This window comes from Hyla sarda, chromosome 1 (assembly GCF_029499605.1).
Source record: "Hyla sarda isolate aHylSar1 chromosome 1, aHylSar1.hap1, whole genome shotgun sequence".
Taxonomy (NCBI): Eukaryota; Metazoa; Chordata; class Amphibia; order Anura; family Hylidae; genus Hyla; species Hyla sarda.
This window is the reverse complement of record NC_079189.1, coordinates 392969231-392991940: the sequence shown is the minus strand read 5'-3', so window position 1 is coordinate 392991940 and position 22710 is coordinate 392969231. Positions and strand designations below refer to the sequence as shown.

General features: G+C 41.8%; 1 protein-coding gene across 3 annotated transcripts in view; it reads left to right on the top strand.

Annotated features, from left to right (window-relative positions):
• The window catches only part of CDC42SE2 (CDC42 small effector 2), a 98829-nt gene that overhangs the window by 67799 nt on the left and 8320 nt on the right, over positions 1–22710 (top strand). For all 3 annotated transcript variants that reach the window (XM_056525726.1, XM_056525707.1, XM_056525717.1), the window contains one exon: positions 6949–7211. In XM_056525726.1, coding sequence (XP_056381701.1) covers positions 7158–7211 — 54 coding nt within the window. In that variant the 5' untranslated portion in view covers positions 6949–7157. The remainder of the gene's footprint in view (positions 1–6948; positions 7212–22710) is intronic.

The window sequence follows — 22710 nt, the reverse complement described above, 5'->3', positions numbered from 1 at the left end:
ATGACTAGCGATACCTGTTACACTGACAAGTGATAATTCTTATGTCTTCATAAAAGGATTGCTCAAAGACTAATGAGCAAATTCTCTATGGTCTTGCAGGCAGCAGAGACTGGGAACTTTTGCTGGATAGAATTTAATCGCCCGGTGTAAAAGGCCCTAAGGCTCCGATAGCTTAGATACTGTACTTTCCTTTAACCATTTCTGCACATGCTTTTGTCGCCCCCTCCTATGTAGTTAGTCTACTGCTGTTCTGACACTACATGGACCTCCTGATAGAGGGCACAGTGAAATCTGTATATAGCCCTAGATAAATGAGGCCAGCGTTGTCTGCGGCGTTGGAGTCTCAATGTGTCTCATTAGAAGACATTCCCCAGTGAGCTGTTATTGAAGTCTTGAGCTGGAGGTGATATATCTGATACCATCATCATGTCAGATGCTGCTGCTTCCTCTACAGACGAAACTGTGTCAAGGGAAATGGTTCAAGTACATAGAAGAGAGCGGAACGTCACACAGCACCCTCTCAGTGTTACTCTATACAGCACATGAAAAAGCTTTATGTAAATATATATTCTAACCTGACCATCTGGTAGTCCGTTCAAGACGGAATGAATGGTAGGCTTTTATGCCAGGATCTTTCCATTCTTCCTTTCTACCTTCACCACTAGTATTCATTCTCCTGTTTCTTGTAAGTGCTTTGAACACTTACTATTGTGAATCTGTCATAAGCTGCATGGACAGAGGTATTGAGAGCTTCTACAATATCCCATTTCATTTCTAAGGACAGTAATATGACGTTAGTCCTTATAACCACTTTACTACTCTGACAAGACTTTCTGCAAGATTTTGGAGGGGTCTATGGGAATTTTACAGATTCATCCAGAAGATAATTCATAGGGTCAGACACTGATGAGAGAGCCCATGGCTTCAGGTCAGGGTTCTGTATGGACCTTTTAAAGTTCTTTGACACCAAATGCACCCAACCATGCTTTATGGACCCAACTTTGTGCTTTGGAACACAGCTTTTCTTTAACAGACCAGGGCCTTAAGGGGTTAGAGGGGTACTCTGGTGGAAAACTTTTTTTTTTATTAATTAATTTATTTTTTTAAATCAACTGGTGCCAGAAAGTTAAACAGAGTTGTAAATTACTTATATAAAAAAACAAAAAAACTCTATCCTTCCAGTACTTATTAGCTGGTGAATACTACAGAGAAGATTCTTTTCTTTTTGGAACACAGTGCTCTCTGCTGACATCATGACCACAGTGCTCTCTGCTGACCTCTGCTGTCCATTTTAGCAACTTTCCAGAGCAGCATATGTTTGCTATGGGGATTTTCTCCTACTTTGGACAGTTCTTAAAATGGACAGAGGTGTCAGCAGAGAGCTCTGTGTTCCAAAAAGAAAATAATTTCCTCTGTAGTATTCAGCAGCTAATAAGTACTGGAAGGATTAATATTTCTTAATAGAAATAATTTACAAATCTGTTTAACTTTCTGGCACCAGTTGATTAAAAAAAAAATTTTCCACTGGAGAACCCCTTTGAAAACTTCTGATAGGTGTCTTGGACGTGCAACTATTGTTTGATGTCCAGGCTGCCACCAGAGGAAGTTACTAGGAGTGTGCTTGTCACATGAGTTGCCAGAGCTTTCCTATCCCTTCCTCTCAGCTATGATTGATAGTTCCAGCAGTCTTTTTGTTAAATGCTAGAACTGTCAATCATAGGAGGCAGATGGGGCTGGAGAAGCTCTCAGTAGAGGAAGTCCATTGCACCTAACCAAAAGAACCTGCCTCCTGGACACTTGACATAGTGTCCCAGGACCTTAAACAACATATTTCTTGGTAATGCCGCTTGCGTGGTATCATTATACTCCCCTCCTCGACCTCTCCTGTGGGCTGTCAGCAGTTCTGTTCCTGATCTGCATTGATGGGGCATTATGAGCTGGTGCTTTGCCAGTCTAGTTCAGTCTGCTCAATTTGTTGTCAAGTGTGTGGGTGGGGAGTATGTCTGCTGTATCTGTGCTGTCACCTATTTTCTAAGGTGCCAGCGTGTGACAGGAAGCACACAGGATAGATAAGCATTGCAGGTTCCCCCCCCCCCCCCCCCCCCTTCTGTAGAGAAGATAAAAGTGCAGTATAAGCAGTTCCTGAGATATTCAGTTATTCATTTTTACATCACTTTTACAACCTAGTGAAGCACGTTATGAAGGCTTTATTCTTCATTTAGCCATATGTCAGACAGATTGAATTCTTAACATAGAATCATTTACATTATATAAACCTACATGTCAGCGCTTTTCATAAACTTCTGCATCTAGATATATATGTATATATGTGTGTGTGTGTGTGTGTATATATATATATATATATATATATATATATATATATATATATATATATGAAGTAAGTCTGTGCCCCAATGTTTCACCACCAGTGTGCCTCCAGCTGTTGTAAAACTACAACTACCAGCTTGCCTGGACAGCCAACGGCTGTCCAGGCATGCTGGGAGTTGTAGTTTTGCAACAGCTGGAGGAACATTGATTGGGATATATATATATACCCAAATCTCAGGTTTATGCATACAGGCACCATTAAATGACTCCTGAATATACACACAGACTATTTTATTACGGTAAATTCTTTTTATAGGTTATAAAGATCTTCACCACAGTCCTTCAGTTGTCCTCAAGTCATATTTGATTTTTCCTGTCTGGTGAAGGCTGCCATCCCCAAGTTGTCCTCTGGGCTGCAATAAAAGTGCATCAGTGTACTGAATGCTATCAGTACGCAAAAAATCATTTTGGCTAAAGTCCCCAGGTTTAGCACCAGTGTAATATGGAGGCCCTTTTGGGTCATAGTAACATAAGGTGTTAGACATGCACCTACTCCACTTTTCATGAATTTGTACTCCATTAATTTGTGTGGTGGAAAATGTGTACCTGCTCCAAATTTAATACATGGTGCAGGGCATGGGATAAATACGGCACTGAGCGCATTTCTTACTTCAGTACTCCATTTTGTATGTTAATCCCTCTGTGACTTTTTGTGCAGCTTTTTGACCCGTGCGACTAAATGTGTGCCAGTTTGTAGGCCAAGTCAGGACTGGTGTAGATCTGCACCTCAGCGCAGTTGCTAAAAGATGCGACAAAAACTGAAAAGTCGCACATCATAAATTCCTGAAATCACGACTTGGTATCTTCTTTTTGAAAAACCTTTTCAATGGAAAGTCACAACATTTTGGCATTAAGAAGCCACTGCGCCAAAGAAAAGCACCAAAGAAACCCTTAAAAAAAAGGTGAAACGATTCATAAATACCCTCCATAGTTTGTAAGGTTGAAAGAAAATAAAAAAAGGCCATAGAGTTCAACCTAAAACCCTACTGTGTTGATCCAGAGGAAGGCAACTCCATTCATCCACGTTATGAAGCTGATGCCAATTGCCCCATGACAGAGACAAATTTCCTTCCCGACTCAAATATGGCGATCAGAATAAATCTCTGGATCAACGTTCTGTCCCTGTAGATCTAGTGTCCATAAACTGTAATATTAGGTTTTTCCAGAAAAACATCCAGGTCCCCCTTGAATTTGTTTGAGACATGAACTTATTGCTACCAGTTCTGGTCATCAGACCCACGGTAATACCGTCAAAAATGTATCGGTATTACGCTTGTATAGGTTATATGTGAAGTTTTTAATATTTAGTCCATACATTATATTCTTAACAAGAAATAACCTGTAGGCTAGGGGGAATCCAAGCATTTGGCATTTCCGTGAAGTGGATCTCTAGACAGGTAAATCTAGGGACTTTTCTCTTTACCTGAACAACACCAGAAGTTTGAAGAACTCTTAGTTACTTTACTGCTTTTCTGATCATGACTCGACAGTCCTTGTTTCTATACAGTGAAACCTTTTGGAGAAATCAACCCAAATTGCACAGAAAAGTGGTGTTCTTAAAGAAAATAGGTGCTATGCTTAATATATGGTGTATATCATACACAATCTGGTCAACACAAGAGGTGCTGTTTTTGGAGGGGCTTCACTGTACATCGTTTTTGGGCCCATTTGACAACAGTTCAGGAGATATCTTTACCTCGATACTGTGAGTGTTATTTCATATCCAGGAGTGGGCAGACCATGGGTGTGTTGTGTGTTCACTTCACACTGTACATATTCACTGTTTGTTTTCAGCTTCTGTCATAAATGAGGGCTATATGGTTTTCCTCTTAAAGGTGTAACGTTCATAATTTGCTCTTATGTTCAATAGAAAACTATATGGTAAATGTTTCAGCTTTTTTCTTTTTTTGCCTAAAAGGCCACATCACATGAAAACTTCATACTGTTAGTGCTGCCCTAAAAAGCTAGGGCAACAGACAATTCTTGTCACCTTGTGCCCTTCATATTGATATTTCTTTGATGAGCATTCTGAGGTACATTAATGCAGGTTTTGCTTCGGGCAGTCTGGACACAGTTGGCTTCCTCAAATGGGGCTAACCTGCATCCAAAACCATGGATGACTCCACAGCAAAATGTATTGCAAATCTGAGACAGAGAGGGAAAATTTCACAGTGTGCCCATACCCTGTGGGCACATTTACGTGGTGGTTTGTTCTGTCAGAATCCAGAGCAAAAATCTAAGGCGTGTCCTTGAATTTATAGTATGAATTTTCATATATTGAGACTATTTTGTGTGTTGCATACCCAACATGGAATCTGGCCGGACACGTGGCCAAAAGTGATCAAATTACAGATAACTTTGAAAGTACAACCAATGCGAAACAGTCATGGATTCTGCACCATAATTAACACCAATTTCTGTTGTATTCTGCAAAATCTAAATATATAATGAGAATAAATGCAGAGCAAAGAGTGGTCAGTGGTCACCTGAATGTCAATAAGACTTCTTGTAGTCCTTTACATTAGCTGTGAGGGTGGAGTTTGTGACTTAGTTTTTGTAACGGTAAACCAATAAGTAGTGCACTTACTCCAACTAAATTTGCCTTAAATATGTCCGCTTGTCATGCATAATGTAATAATTCATCCATAGCTACTGGAATCTGTGATATATGCCTAGCTTTCTATGTACTCCTACATAAAATGTCACCTTCTCCAGTGTCACAATGTTATGTTCAGGAGTCTATGCACCTGGCACAGACCCCTTAGTATTAAGGCGCTCCGCAGACCTTAACTTGTATTGGCCTGGAGCCACTGCTTGCACTTTCTCCTATGAACAGGTCTAGTTTTAGCCGTCTAGGCGTTGCTTTGTCGAACAAGGGTTCAACTTACTGGTGAGGAGCATAGGAAGCAAACAGCATTGAGATGTAAAGGTATAATGCCTTGTAATGTTCAGCACCATAGATGGATAAAGCTATGTCATTTATTAAAGTAGCAGATGTCTACCTATGAACACCAATTTACAGTACATATATATAGATATGTTTATTGACAATGTTGAGTTTTATGTTCAGATTATATTAGTCTGTTATGTATTAATGGCCTGTATTATCCCAGAATTCCATTCTGAATAAGTGTCTGCACAAAGCACACAAATGTAAGCAGTACATTGGGGCAGTGAAGGAGTCTTGCTCCTCTGCTGAAGACTTCTTGAGTGTTGCTCTGTCCTCATCCTGACTGCATAGCCTTTCTGAAGGGTTACTGGTATTTGCATAGTTAAAAATGACAAGTGGAAGAAATAAAGCTGAATAGTCCATTAATTTTAATCTTTGGGATTTCATAGCTCATTTGGCTGTTGTAGCATCAGAATTTGGCTGCAGAAGTGAGGGTAGATCAGGTCACTGCAGCTCTTCTATAGCTGGGCTAGTGCCACACGCATAGGCAATCTGGAAGACTGCAGATTGTACCCTACATTATTGTGGTAGGAGTGAGGGTACACCAAGGGTCTGTCTGTTATGGCTGGTTCAATAGGAATCACCTTTTGTATGGTAAGGCGTAGCTGGTCCACTATATATTCACTAGTTTACAGTACTAAAAAGTCCATTAGGCTGTGTTGGGAATTCTGTTCCTCTGTTCAGTCGTCAGAGAGAAAAAAACAGACTTCCAGCTGTGATGGATCAGTGGACATCAGTGGTGCTTTAACTTATTTAATGGCATGGGTTCTGTTGTTGTGTCCACCATTTTGATGGAAAGAGCACTGTATGCTTTGCTAAGCTTCCCATCAAATGGAATATGCAACAGAACATCTGAACCCCCATTGACTATAGTAAAGTCCATCTGGATTCCATCATGGTGTCCAGCATTTTATCAGACTGCATAGTGCTGCGCTATTCTGTCCGGGATCTTAATAGGTGTGGACAAGGCCTAAAGGTATGTGCACAAAATGGATTTTTTCAGCATGTTTTGCTGTGTGATTTTTAGATGTGGATTAGTCCCATTCAATGGAACTGACCTGCATCCATGCTACTGGACACATTGATTCTGTCACAAGTCAGAAAAAAAATCAGTGCCACGGTTTACAGCATGACTTATAGCTTATTTGAAAAGAATGGAATCCTTGCATTTATGTGAATTCTGAAGTGAAATCAGTGACAGAAACCTTGTGAAAAACTGTGCACAATAGTCTAATGAAAAATGTATGCAAGCGTTGCTCTAGTTATTGGTACTACCACCGAATGGGTAACACAGCTTGATCCCTTACCCTGCCATGGGGGTCTGATGACATTACAAATTAACCATATGGGTTTTTGATGTGTGTTGGGGTGATGGTTCGTCATAGTTGAGCACATGATCGGCTCCGGCGTCTACTACCAGAGCTACTACCGAGTCTCAACCAGGCTCCCATTAATTGCTCATTTAGTGATGTTTTAGGTTTCATCCATTCCATTTGTTTGACTAGTTACTTTGCTCATCCATGTGAATACTTCTCTACAGAATAAAAGATTACTTATATTGACAAAAAAATTAATACATTTTTTTCCCTTTTTTTTTTTTTTTCTCAAAGGTTTTCATCTACACCGTGAACATTGAATTCTCCTCGATGCAGGCGCAACTCTTTGAGAATACGGCTTTGCTGAGCACCTGACATTTGTTGGATATTTACATCCAGAACTCCTCTTTATCGGATTTATAGCTGCTTGAACTTCTTTCCACTGGGTTGTTTAGCGCGACTCTCACCATTTTGTGCGCACTATAATTTTTGGACTTTTAGCAATGAGTGAATTCTGGTTGTGTTTCAACTGCTGCATTGCAGAACAGCCGCAGCCTGTAAGTAGTTTCTACATTATATTTACTAGGATTGCAACAGAGGCATTTTCTAAATCCTGTTGTGTGTGATGAGGCAAATGTGTATTTCATATATACAATACCTTTTAGATTTCTAATGCTAAGTGCTGACTACTACCTGTTTTGAGTAAATGTACCACAAATATAACACAACTGGAGGAACTGAAGCAGGTGCTGTGCTTAAAGGCGGCATGTGACAGTGGTCAGGATAGTTATGTTCTGCTGCCAATCTTGGAAAAACTTTGTCATTTGGTAGTAGAAACTCTCCTACAAAAGTATATCCTCTCTATCTTTGGCAGCAGTGGTTATGAGTATGGTCTCTTTTAGGAAAACCTCTGTGGAGGAAACACCTCTGCACAAGGTCAGTGACACATCTCCTTTTCTCACATTACATCTGCTGGCCCATTTCATGTTTTTCAATGTACAAAAGAACATCCTATGCGCACGTTTTGTATCGTGTCTCCAGGACATGCCTGACCAGTAGCATAAAAAGGCCAACAGGCCAACTTCCAACAAAGTTTTTGCAGTAGTCAGACATCTGGTGGAAATTTACAGCAAATACGGCTAACACAGTTGTTACATGAGTGATATAGCGGCATAGTCTGAGCATTATTAACCACTTAAGGTCGAAGGGTGTACAGGTACGCCCTGACGTCCTGGTACTTAAGGACCGGACGCAGACACCTGCTGAGATCATTTAGCAGGCATCCTGTAACAACGCCTGGGGGGTCCTGAGACTGGGGAAGGGGCCTGAATTCACACCGGCGATCTGCGATGATTCCGGTCATACTGGTCACATGTGACCCAATGACCTGGAGTTAGAATGTAATCGGCAGTGTATTATACACCGCCAATTATTTCCTGTTGCTGGGGGGAGGTGGCGATCATGTCACCTCCCCAGATGAGCTGCTGATGGTCCGACCAATAGCAGCTGGTAGAGGAGGGGTTAATGTCCCCTTCTCTCAGCTCTGCTAGCCCACAGAGTTCAGTCAGCGGGCAGAGCTGAGAGAATTTGCCAGGGACCCCACCCTCTGACCAGATCTGTGCCCCTCAGGGCAGAAGAAGCTGCCTCCAGCCACCTGTAGCCATGGTGAGTTTTGTGTGAAGGGATAGGTAGGAGTTTGAAAAAAGTAAGCTTCAGTAGGGCTTCAGGATGCTGCATTTGGCCACCTTTTCTTCTTCTTTTTTTCTTTTTTTTTTTTGCAGCAGCTTTTTTTATTTATTTATTTTTGTTATAACTGTGTGTGATATTTTATCACACATCATTATATAAAGTTTGCACAAAACACACATACATACACACTTCCCCACTTCACACAAAACTCACCATGACCAAGCATATGCCTCCTCCACCGAATATGCCCGGCGGGCCATCATCTTTTTTTTTTACTATGGTGGCGGGGGGCGCCACCATAGGAAAAAAAAGGTGATGGCCCGCCGGGCATATTCGGTGGAGGAGGCATATGCTTTACTTGCCTCCGACCATTACCCCTTGTGCAAATGAAAAATTTGGGGTAACACCGGCATTTTTGTTAAAAAAAAAAAAAAAAAAAAAAATATATAAATATATATATATATATATATATATATATATATATATATATTGTCATTTTACGGCCCAATGTTCCAAACACCTGTGAGGTGTTAATACTCACTGTACCCCTTGTTAGGTTCCCTGGGGCTGTAGTTTACAAAATGATGGCACTTGAGGGGGGTTCCCGCTGTTCTGGCTCCCTGGTAGCTCTGTAAACGCTCAAGGCCCCTGACCGATTCCAGCAAAATTCTCCAAAAGACGAATGGCGTTCCTACTCTTCTGAAACCTGGTGTGCACTCGCAGAGCAGTTTACGTCAAATGGGAGGTATGTCCTTATTCCGAAGAAATGTATTTACAAATTTACGGTGACATTTTCTCCTATTACCACTTGTGAAAAAGAAACATTTGGGGTAACACCAGCATTTTAGTGTCAAAAATTAAATTTTTCCTTTTTACGTCCCACTTTAATGAACATTTATCAAACACCTGTGGGGTGTTAAGGCTCACTGTACCCCTTGTTACGTTCCTTGAGGTGTGTAGTTTCCAAAATAGTATGCTATGTGTTTTTTTTTTTTTTTTTTTTTGCTGTTTTGCCCATAGGGGCTTCCTAAATGTGACATGCCCCCCCAAAAACCATTTCAGCAAAATTTGCTTTCCAAAAGCCAAATGTGGCTCCTTCTCTTCTGAGCATTGTAGTGCGCCCGCAGTGCACTTGATGTCTACACATGGGGTATTTCCATACTCAGAAGAGATGGGGTTACACATTTTGGGGGGAATTTTCTCCTTTTACCCCTTGTAAAACCAGCATTTTAGTGAAAAAAAAAAAAAAATCATTTACGCATCCGACTTTAACAAAAAGTTGTCAAACACCTGTGGTTTTCCCACCCAAATTGTGCCCAGTGTTATGTTCCTTGAGGGGTGTAGTTTACAAAATAGTATGCCATGTGTTTTTTTTTTTTTTTTTGTTTTTTTGCTGTTCTGGCACCATAGGGGCTTCTTAAATGTGACATGTCCCCCAAAAACCTCTCCAAAATCCCATTGTCGCTCCTTCCTTCTGAGCCCTCTAGTGCACCCACAGAGCACTTGACATACACATATGAGGTATTTCTATACTCAGAGAAATTGAGTTACACATTTTAGAAAGATTTCTCTCCTTTTTACCCCTTGTAAAAATCCAAAAACTGGGTCAACAAGAACATGCCAGTGTAAAAAATGAAGATTTTGAATTTTCTCCTTCAATTTGCTGCTATTCCTGTGAAACACCTAAAGGGTTAACAAACTTTTTGAATGTCATTTTGAATACTTTGAGGGGTGCAGTTTTTATAATCTGGTCATTTATGGGGTATTTCTAATATGAAGGCCCTTCAAATCCACTTCAAAACTCAACTGGTCTCTGAAAAATTTTGAATTAGAAAATTTTGTGAAAAATTGGAAAATTGCTGCTGTACTTTGAAGCCCTCTGGTGTCTTCCAAAAGTAAAAACATGTCAACTTTATGATGCAAACATTAAGTAGAGATATTGTATATGTGAATCAATATATAATTTATTTGAAATATCCATTTTCCTTATAAGCAGAGAGCTTCTAAGTAAAAAAAAAAAAAAAAAAAGATAATTTTTTCATCAAATTTTGGAATTTTTCACCAAGAAATGATGCAAGTATCGGCAAAATTTTACCACTAACATAAAGTAGAATATGTCACGAAAATACATTCTCTGAATCAGAATGAAAAGTATAAATGCATCACAGAGTTATTAATGCTTAAAGTGACAGTGGTCAGATGTGCAAAAAATGGCCGGGTCCTACAGTGAAAATTGGCTGGGTCCTTAACCCCTTCCCCCAAATTGACGTGTATACACGTCCATTTTTTCCCTGACTTAACACAACACGTCCAATACATTTTCTATCACCATGTCCGTTGGTATGAATGATCAGAATCAGAATGGTCCCCTGCTGCTAATCATTGTCGTTGGCCAGTCAGTAAGTGACTGGCCAAGGACAAGGAGTTGCAGGGTTCGTGGCGGTTCTGGGCTGATCGGGTCTCTGGTGACCCGATCGTCCGGAAAATAGGGATGATCGGAGCTGTCAGAGACAGCCCCGATCATCCTGAGGGATAGGAGTGAGGTGTCAGCGGTGCCACCTCGCTCCTATCCCCTGTCATAGGTCGGCGTTTGGGGGGCAGGGGGGGTCAAACTTGAAATCCCTGCTCTGCCTGCCCCTGGATATCGGGGCAGAGCGGGGGGAAGATGGCGGCGGGTACCGGGGCCTGTCGATCGCGGGAGGCAGCGGCGGGACCGGCGATCGTGGGAGGCAGCGGCGGGACCGGCGATCGTGGGAGGCAGCGGCGGGACTGGCGATCGTGGGAGGCAGCTGCGGGAACGGTGAAGGCAGCGGCGGGACCGGCGGAGGCAGCAGTAAAGGTAAGTGACCTTCACTGCTGCCTTTCAAGAGTTGCCAAACTACAACTCCCAGCAAGCCCAGACAGTCCATGCATGCTGGGAGTTGTAGTTCTGTAAGATCTGGCCCTTCAGATGTTGCAGAACTACAACTCCAAGCATGCCTGGACGGTCTGGGCATGCTGGGAGTTGTAGTTTTGCAACACCTGGAGGACTACAGTTTGGACACCTTTGCACAGGGGTCTCCAAACTGTGGCACTCCAGATGTTGTAAAACTTCAACTCCCAACATGTCCTTCGGCTGTCCGTCCACGCTGGGAGTTGTAGTTTTGCAACAGCTGGAGGCACACTGGTTGGGAAACACTGAGTTAAGTAACAAACTCTGTGTTTTGCAACCAGCGTGCCTCCAGCTGTTGCAAAACTACAACTCCCAGCATGCACGGACAGACACAGGGCATGGTGGGAGTGTTAGTAGTATGCCTCCAGCTGTTGCATAACTACAAGTCCCAGCATGCCCTTCAGCTGTCACTGCATGCAGAGAGTTGTAGTTTTTGCAACAGCTGAAGGCACACTGGTTGCAAAACACAGAGTTTGTTACCTAACTCAGTGTTTCGCAACCAGTGTGCCTCCAGCTGTGGCAAACTACAACTCCCAGCATGCACTGATAGACCATACATGCTGGGAGTTGTAGTTTTGCAACAAATGGAGGCCCCCCACCCCACCCCCAGGGTACATTCACATGGTTGGGTTTACAGAGAGTTTCAAGTTGGAGATGCAGCAAATTTTCCGCCGCAGCTCAAACTCCTGGCGGGAAACTCGCTGTGAACCCGCCCATGTGAATGTATCCTAAAAACACTACACTACACTTAAAATAAAAAGTAAAACTCTACATATACACATGCCCTACACAGTCGTCGTTCTCCCCCCCCCCCCCCCCAAAAAAAAAAAAATGTCCTGTATGACACTGTTTCCAAAACGGAGCCTCCAGCTGTTGCAAAACAACTCCCAGTATTGCTGGACAGCCAGTGACTGTCCAGGCATGCTGGAAGTTTTGCAACCGCACCATGTTTGGGAAACACTGCCGTACGGTAATTTTGGTATTGGAGGCAAGTCTAATTCTTCCCTATGCAAATCCCTAATTTAGGCCTCATATGCACATGGCGCTCTCTCACTTCAGAGCCCTGCTGTATTTCAAGGCAACAGTTTAGGGCCACATATGAGGTATTTCTGTACTCGGGAGAAATTGCCTAACACATTTTGGGGGGCATTTTCTCCTATTACCCCTTGTAAAAATGTAAGATTTGGGGGGGGGGGGGGGGGGGAACAGCATTTTAGTGAAAAAATAATTTTTCACATCCAACTTTAACGAAAAGTCGTCAAAAACCTGTGGGGTGTTAAGGCTTACTGTACCCCTTGTTACGTTCCTTGAGGGGTGTAGTCTCCAAAATAGTATCCCATGTGTTTTTTTTGTTTTTTTTGCTGTCCTGGCACCATAGGGGCTTCCTTATTGTGACATGCCCCTCAAAAACCATTTCAGAAAAATTCACTCTCCAAAATCCCCTTGTCGCTCTTTCCCTTCTGAGCCCTCTACTGCGTCCGACGAACACTTTACATCCACAAATGTGGGATTTCCTTACTCGAGAGAAATTGGGTTACACATTTTGGGGGGATTTCTCTCCTTTTACCCCTTGTAAAAATTCAAAAACTGAGTCTACAAGAACATGCGAATGTAAAAAATGAAGATTTTCTCCTTCACTTTGCTGCTATTCCTGTGAAACACCTAAAGGGTTAACACACTTACTGAATGTCATTTTGAATACTTTGGGGGGTGCAGTTTTCATAATGGGGTCATTTATGAGGTATTTCTAATATGAAGACCCTTCAAATCCACTTCAAACTGAACTGGTCCCTGAAAAATTCTGATTTTGAAAATGTTGTGAAAATGGGAAAATTGCTGCTGAACTTTGAAGCCCTCTGGTGTCTTCCAAAAGTAAAAACATGTCAATTTTATGATGCAAACATAAAGTAGACATATTGTATATGTGAACGAATATATCATTTATTTGGGATATCTATTTTCCTTACAAGCAGAGAGCTTCAATGTTAGAAAAATGCAAAATTTTCTAATTTTTCATGACATTTTTGAATTTTTCACCAAGAAATGATGCAAGTATTGACAAAAATTTACCAATGTGTTAAAGTAAAATATGTCGCGAAAAAACAATCTCGGAAAGCATCCCAGAGTTATTAACCCTTTCGCGCTATTGGACGTATGCATACGTCCAGGCGAACTCCTGCTCTGCCGCGGGCAGCGCAGGAGATCGCCGGCGGGACTCGGCTGTCAAGCACAGCCAGAGTCCCACCGCAGCTGCGAGGGCCGCAATCGCGCCGGTCCCGGCAGCATTAACCCCATAGATGCCGTGATCAGTTTTGATCACCGCATCTATGGTGTTTGCAGGGGGAGCACTCTCCCCCTGCCCACCAACGGCGGCGCCGCGATAAAATAAGGGGGATCGGGGGTGTCCAAGACACCCTCGATCCCCCTGAAGAGATAGGAGTGAGGTGGCAGGGGTGCCACTCCCTCCTATCCCTGCTATTGATTGGCGGAGCGACCGACCAATAGTATACTGGGGGGTTAAAGTTCGTTTCCCCCCGCTATGCCCACCCATCGGTGTCCGGGCACAGCGGGGGGAACCGTGTAGTAGCGGCGGCGGTCACTTACCCAGCGGCGGAGCTCCAGATGACGGCGGCGGCTGTGATCATGGCGGCGGTGGAGGTGAGTATGGTGGCGGTGTGTTCGGGAGTCTGTTGCCTAGCAACATCTGCAGGGCGACAGTTTGGAGAGTGGTCTCTAAACTGTGGCCCTCCAGATGTTGCAAAACTACAACTCCCACCATGCCTTTACAGCTGTTTGCTGTGTTGGCATGCTGGGATTTGTAGTTTTGCAAGATGGGGTTCAGGCTAGAGATCACTGACAGTGGTCTCTAAACTGTAGCCCTCCAGATGTTACAAAACTACAACTCCCAGCATGCCCAGACAGCAGTTTGCTGTCTTAGCATGCTGAGATTTGTAGTTTTGCAACATCTGGAGGGCTACAGTTTAGAGACCACTGTCAGTGATCTCCAGCCTGAACCCGTCTAAATCTTGCAAAACTACAACTCCCAGCATTCAGGAACAGCAAAAGGCTGTCTCGGCATGCTGGGAGTTGTACTTGCGTGCCTCCAGCTGTTGCATAACTACATCTCCCAGCATTCCATTTGGCAATCAGTACATTCTGAGAGTTGTAGTTCTGCAACAGCTGGAGCCACACCGATTGGGAACTACCAAGTTAGGTAATAGGTTCTATTACCTAACTCAGTATTTTCCAACCAGTGTGCCTCCAGCTGTTGCAAAACTACAACTCCCAGCATGCACGTTCTGTCAGTGCATGCTGGGAGTTGTAGTTTTGCCCCCCCCCCCTCACATGTGAATGTACAGGTTACATTTACACTGGCGGCGGATTACAGTGCCCCCCCCCCCCCCCCCCCCCCCCCCAATAAAAATGAAAAACGTATCCTACGGCAGTGTTTCCAAAATGGAGCCTCCGGCTGTTGCAAAACAAAAACTCCCAGCATTTCCGGACAGCCATTGACTGTCCAAGCATGCTGTGAGTTTTGCAACAGCTGGAGGCACCCTGTTTGGGAATCACTGGCTTAGAAAACCACTATGTCCACCCCTATGCAAATCCCTAATTTAGGCCTCAAATGCGCATGGCGCTCTCACTTTGGAGCCCTGTCGTATTTCAAGGCAAAAGTTTAGGGCCACATATGGGGTATTGCCGTACTCGGGAGAAATTGCCTAACAAATTTTGGGGGGCTTTTTCTCCTTTTACCCCTTATGAAAAGGTAAAGTTGGGGTCTACACCAGCATGTTAGTGTAAAAAAAAAACATTTTTGTACACTAACATACTGGTGTTGCCCCATACTTTTAAATTTCAGAAGCGGTAAAAGAAAAAAAGCCCAGGGGCGGCTGATTTTACAGCGGTTCTGACATAAGCGCAAAACAATAAATACCCACATGGGACCCCACTTTGGAAACTACACCCCTCACAGAATGTAACAAGGGGTATAGTGAGCATTTACACCCCACAGGTGTCTGACAGATCTTTGAAACAGGGGTCTGTGAAAATTAAAAATAAAATTTTTAATTTGCACAGCCCACTGTTCCAAAGATCCGTCAAATGCCAGTGGGGTGTAAATTCTTACTGCACCCCTTATTACATTCTGTGAGTGGTTTAGTTTTAAAAATGGGGTCACATGTGGGGGGGGGGGTCCACTGTTCTGGCACCATGGGGGGCTTTGTAAATGCACATGGCCAAATTCTCTCTCCAAAAGCTCAATGATGCTCCTTCTCTTTTGAGCATTGTAGTTCACCCCCAGTGCACTTCATGTCCACTTATGGGGTATTTCCATACTCAGAAGAGATGGGGTTACAAATTTTGGGGGGTATTTTCTGCTATTATCCCTTGTAAAAATGTAAAATTTGGGGGAAAACAGGCATTTTAGTGTAAAAAAAATTTTTTTTTTTTAAATATGCAAAAGTCGTGAAACACCTGTGGGGTATTAAGGTTCACGTTACCCCTTGTTAAGTTCCCCAAGGGGTCTAGTTTCCAAAATTGTATGCCATGTGTTTTTTTTTTTTTTTTTTGCGCTGTCCTGGCACCATAGGGGCTTCCTAAATGCGGCATGCCCCCAGAGCAAAATTTGCTTCCAAAAAGCCAAATGTGACTCCTTCTCTTCTGAGACCTGTAGTGCGCCAGCAGAGCACTTTTCATCCCCATATGAGGTGTTTTCTGAATCAGGAGAAATTGGACTTCAAATTTTGGGGGGTATTTTCTGCTATTACCTTTTTTAAAAATGTAAAATTTTTGCTAAACCAAGCATTTTTGGTAAAAGAAAAGATTATTTTTTTTTTTTTTTACATATGCAAAAGTTGTGAAACACCTGTGGGGTATTAAGGTTCACTTTATCCCTTGTTACGTTCCTCAAGGGGTCTAGTTTCCAAAATGGTATGCCATGTGTTGTTTTTTTTTACTGTCCTGGCACCATAGGGGCTTCTTAAATGCGACATGCCCCCCGAGCAAAATTTGCTCTCAAAAAGCCAAATATGACTACTTCTCTTCTGAGCATTGTAGTTCGCCCGTAGTGCACTTCAGGTCAACTTATGGGGTACCTCCATACTCAGAAGAGATGAGGTTACACATTTTTCAAAATGTGAAATTTGGGGGAAAACACACATTTTAGTGAAATAATTTTTTTATACCTGTGGGGTATTAAGGCTCACTAAATTCCTTGTTGCGTTCCTCAAGGGGTCTATTTTCCAAAATGGTATGCCATGTGTTTTTTGTTTTTTTTTTGCTGTTTTGGCACCTTAGGGGCTTCCTAAATGCAACATGCCCCCCCAAAAACCATTTCAGAAAAATGTACTCTCCAAAATCCCCTTGTCGCTCCTTCGCTTCTGAGCCCTCTACTGCGCCCGCCGAACAATTTACATAGACATATGAGGTATGTGCTTACTCAAGAGAAATTGGGCTACAAAGTCAAGTATAGATTTTATCCTTTTACCCCTTGGTAATTGGGTCTACAAGAACATGCAAGTGTAAAAAATGAAATTTTGAATTTTCTCCTTCACTTTGCTGCTTTTCCTGTGAAACACCTAAAGGGTTAAAAAACTTACTGAATGTCATTTTGAATACTTTGGGGGGTGCAGTTTTTATAATGGGTCATTTATGGGGTATTTCTAATATGAAGACCCTTCAAATCCACTTCAAACCTGAACTGGTCCATGAAAAATAGCGAGTTTGAAAATTTTGTGAAAAATTGTAAAATTGCTGCTGAACTTTGAAGCCCTCTGATGTCTTCCAAAAGTAAAAACTCATCAATTTTATGATGCAATCATAAAGTAGACATATTGTATATGTGAATCCCCCAAAAATTTTTTCGGAAATATACATTTTCCTTACAAGCAGAGAGCTTCAAAGTTAGAAAAATGAAAAATTTTCTATTTTTTCATCAAATTTGTTGATTTTTCACCAAGAAAGGATGCAAGGTACCACAAAATTTTACCACTATGTTAAAGTAGAATATGTCACGAAAAAACATTCTCGGAATCAGATTGATAAGTAAAAGCATTCCAGAGTTATTAATGCTTAAAGTGACAGTGGTCAGATGTGCAAAAAACGCTCTGGTCCTTAAGGTGAAAATGGGCTGTGTCCTTAAGGGGTTAAAGGGGGTTATCGAGGAAAAAAAATTTTTTTATATATCAACTGGCTCCAGAAAGTTAAACAGATTTGTAAATTACTTCTATTAAAAAAAAACTTAATCCTTTCAGTACTTATGAGCTGCTGAAGTTGATTTGTTCTTTTCTGTCTAACTGCTCTCTGATGACATCTGTCTCGGGAACTGTCCAGAGTAGAAGCAAATTCCCATAGCAAACCTCTTCTACTCTGTGCAGTTCCTGAGACAAGCAGAGATGTCAGCAGAGAGCACTATTGCCAGACAGAAAATAACTCAACTTCAGCAGCTGATAATTATTGGAAGGATTAAGATTTTTTAAAAGAAGTAATTTACAAATCTGTTTAACTTTCTGGAGCCAGTTGATAATAAAAAAAAAAAAGTTTTTTTCCTGGATAACCCTTTAATCTCAATAACTCAAATAACTCATTTATATTGTACTGTCCTGGGTTCACCTGTAGGAGACAACACAGGGGTGTCTTATGGACAGCTCTATGAATGTTTTGAGTGGCCCAGCCAGAGCCCTGACTTGAACCCATTCGATCATTTCTGTAGAGACCTGAAAATGGCCTTCATTGACGGAGAACTATCAGAATGCTTATAAGGTCCTTTACATTCCTTTTTAAATCAGTGCTTAAAGTTATTGTCTTGGAAGCCTGAAGCTAAACTACTAGGTCCGCAAGACTTTCAGACAGTGCTTTGGGATTGTCATGTGGGACAGTATGTCAATAAAAATAAGCATACACATCAGTATCTACATCTGAATGAAGTTCCAAAGAGGCACAGTTGCACTGTGGTTTCCATTTATAATGGAAACCTTCATTCATGGTTGTCACAATGGGCCCCATTGACTTACATTGGGGTCTATCAGATTTTATTGTGGCTTCTGTTGCCTTTATGGTCAAAATACCGGTAGTGCTTTACATCCTGTCAAATCTGAAGACAGACGCTGCTGACAGAGGAGAGCATCTAGCAGCTGCTTGAACAAGTGATAAATGCTAATTCTCCACTCACTTTTATCTTAGGGCATGGTGTATATTTATGTAGGGTCAGTTATCCTTTCAGTGGCAATAATGCTTGTTGTCATAAACCATACTTGTAGTCTGTGATGGTGCCAGCACAGCAGTAACAGGAAATTGGAAAATGTTGCCAGCTCTGCATGGATCACTGCATCTTATAAAGGGAGGAATTTCACTAATACAGCTTTTATTGAAGAATTTTGGTTATGGTATCCATTAATGTTTGCCAAGATGTTACCCCTTGGAACACACAAGATTCTGTCAATAGATGACAAAATGCACTCAAAATAAGGAGATGACCTAAAGAGAGGAATAAAGTACACCCTTATACCCCTCAACCAGTCTGAATATTGTGGAGGGGAAACAAGAGGCAATTGGGATTGGTCTACTTGGCCTTAGATGTCCCATGCTAGAGGTACACATAACGCTGTCATCACTTGACATCTACTACATGGCAAGAATTGTCTATGACTACCTGTGCTGGGGAGATGGAATCTGATGCAGCCGATGACCACCCCACTTCTTGCAATCAGCCATGTTTTGAAGCACCCAGCTGTTTAGGAACTCCCTGTCACTATCTTCTTCCTGGCGTTTATCTGTGATATATCTATTCTTATAGTGAAACCAGTAATTTCATGTCCTGTAGCGCCGTTTGTATACTTACCTACTGGAAGTGCCTTTGGTTGGGCTGGAGGGATGACAAGGCTAGCCGTTTAGACCTGCACTGTAATAAAAAGGAAGAGGATGTTGTGTTTAGGCGTTGGCTCGAAAATGAAAAGTAACAGAGGTGGAAAACTATCAAACTATTCATAACAGGCTTCTTTCACTAAGTTTCCTTTAAGTTTTAGAGCTTTGCAATAGTAAATGCCAACAGATATAGCGAAAATGCCAAAAGCTGTCATTTAATAAAATACGAGAGAACATTTACAACTGGCAGCTCTTTCCCATCCTACCATCAACTCAGTTGCTCTGCAGTACAGCCAGCATATATTACACACCCTTAGCGTCTTCTCTGGACGGCAACCTGCAGGTTTTACCCAGTATTTCCAATGTAAGCAGTGGGTGGGACTACAGGGATCGGCATATGCATTTGGGAATCGTGTGTATGTGTTATATTGGAAGAGTTTAAGTGAGTGTGTGCAAACGAAACCCTCCAAAATGTGCAAAATTGTGGTTTTCATTTAAATTTCCTCCCCAAAAAAATATTTTTTGGGGGTTCGCCGTACATTTTGTGATAGAATGAGAGGTTTCATTACAAAGTACAATTGGTCACGCCAAAAAACAAGCCCTTATATGGGTCTGTAGATGGAAATATAAAGGAGTTATGGATTTTAGATAGCAAGGAGGAAAAAACGAAAAAGCAAAAATTAAAATTGGCCTGGTCCTTAAGGTGAAAATGGGCTTGGTCCTTAAAGGAGTAGTCCAGTGGTGACCGAGTGGTGAACAACTTATCCCCTATCCTAAGGATAGGTGATAAGTTGCAGATCTCGGGGGGTCCGACCGCTGGGGCCCCCTGCGATCTCCTGTACGGAGCCCCGACAGCCCGCGGGAAGGGGGCGTGTCGACCTCCGCACGAAGCGGCGGTCAACACGCCCCCTCAATATAACTCTATGGCAGAGCTGAAGCGCTGCCTACGGCAATCTACGGCTCTGACATAGAGATGTATTGAGGGGGCGTGTCGGCCGCCGCTTCGTGTGGGGGTCGACACCCGCTATCTGGCCGGAGAGCCTGGCCCCCGTACAGAGAGATCACAAGGGGCCCCAGCGGTCAGACCCCCTGCGATCTCAAACTTATCCCCTATCCTTAGGATTGGGGATAAGTTTTTCACCACTGGACTACCCCTTTAAGGGGTTAAAACCATTCAGTAGAAATAGTATGGTTGAAAGCTGTGGAGGATGCCAGTAGAACAGCAGGCTCCTTATTTTGATCAGCTGTAATGGGTCTTCATTGGAATTTCCCTTGTTGGGTTGACCTCTCATTCTGGAGTAATGTGGAGCTCTGGTATGAAGTGTCTCTAGTTTAAACACATTAGAATGGATGTCTCCAGTCCTGGTGGGATTTGTCATCTTATATTTCATGCAAAACTTTAGATTTACATATGTTTATTTATTCATACTTGAAAGCTATGGATTTCTTCTTTTGGAAATGCAAGTCTGCTTTCGATGTTCTGACTGTTTTTTATAGTTGATTTCAGGTTAATGTAATTACTAAAACATGGAAGGTATGTAAGAAGCCATCCGCATACAGTGAAACTTCTACTAAAGACCACCTTTCTGTAAAGTGCACCCCCTTATCTAGACCAGATTTCCTTTGGTTAAAGGGGTTATGCAGGAAAAAACTGTTTTTTTTTATATCAACTGCCTCCAGAAAGTTAAACAGATTTGTAAATTACTTCTATTAAACAATCTTAATCCTTTCAGTACTTATGAGCTTCTGAAGTTAAGGTTGTTCTTTTCTGTCTAAGTGCTCTCTGATGACACGTGTCTCGGGAACCGCCCAGTTTAGAAGCAAATCCCCATAGCAAGCCTCTTCTAAACTGGGTGGTTCCCGAGACACGTGTCATCAGAGAGCACTTAGACAGAAAAGAACAACCTTAACTTCAGAAGCTCATAAGTACTGAAAGGATTAAGATTTTTTAATTGAAGTAATTTACAAATCTGTTTAACTTTTCTGGAGCCAGTTGAGATAGATAGATAGGATAGATAGATAGAATAGATAGATAGAATAGATAGATAGAATAGATAGATAGAATAGATAGATAGAATAGATAGATAGAATAGATAGAATAGATAGAATAGATAGAATAGATAGAATAGATAGATAGATAGATAGAATGGAATAGGATAGATAGATAGAATAGATTAATAGATAGATAGAATAGATTAATAGATAGATAGAATAGATAGATAGATAGAATAGATAGATAGATAGAATAGATTGATAGATAGATAGATAGAATAGATTGATAGATAGATAGATAGATAGAATACATTAATAGATAGATAGATAGAATAGATTAATAGATAGATAGATTAATAGATAGAATAGATTAATAGATAGATAGAATAGATAGATAGATAGAATAGATTAATAGATAGAATAGATTAGTAGATAGATAGATAGAATAGATTAGTAGATAGATAGATAAGAATAGATAGATAGATAAGAATAGATTAGATAGATAGATAAGAATAGATTAGATAGATAGATAGATTGATTGATTTTTTTTTTTTCCTGGAATACCTCTTAAATTTTTACTTCCACCATCTATTATGTGTACTAGCCATCCTTAAGAAGACCACCCATCTAGAAGCCCACTTTTTAATGCAATATTCGGTAGCTGTCTCCTAGAGGTTTTTCTGTGTGTGACACATGGTTAGTTTATAGAACAAGTAAAATCTAAGATAATCCTGCGTTACTAGTGTTACTCTACTTTTCCTAGTTATTGTTCAGGACCCTGTTATCGTACCCACCCATCAGAAAGTCATAACGTAGCCCAATGATATGCCATGAGAAAAGCTCTGTTCATATCTGCATTGTGCGAGGTATTTGCCATGCATGGACTTCACGTTCTGTTGTAGTGTTCACCATTTTTGACAGGAGACGAAGCGCTACATGCTGAAATGTTCTTTCCATAAAACCTGAGGGAATTTGCAATGGAGCCTCCAAAGCAGGTGTGAACATAGCCTTTATATTGGGGGTAATGGGAAACGGCAGGGCTTTAGGCCTTTATTACTGATTTTGACAAGGATCCCGAAACACCCTGATGGAAGCCTGCAGAACCCCATTAAAATCACAATGTAGGTAGGTGTTATGGCAGTGTTTCCCAACCAGGATGCCTCCAGCTGTTGCAAAACTATGACTTTAAGCATGCGCCTACGGCTGTCCGGGCATGGTGGGAGTTGTAGTTTTGCTACGGCTGAAGGCATCCTGTTTGGACACCGCTATGCTATGGACACTGCCTAACAAGCTACAGACAAGTAGTTTGTCTCCGATCATGGTGGTCACTGCAGTGGGTCAGAGGAGGAGCAGACTGCGTTGTTCATAGTACATGGTGGTATATTTTAATAACCCCTTATGTGCTTTTGTTTGACAGTTAATTTTCTTTCAAATATTACGGGCAGTTCGGGTTACGTTATCTTGTTCTATGCAGGAGTTTGTCACTTTCCATGACCCGAGCGAGCTTATTTAATCTTGTGTAACAGGACATCCTTATTCCCTTCTTGTTTCCTTAATCGCATGAATCCTGAGCCTCCTATCTA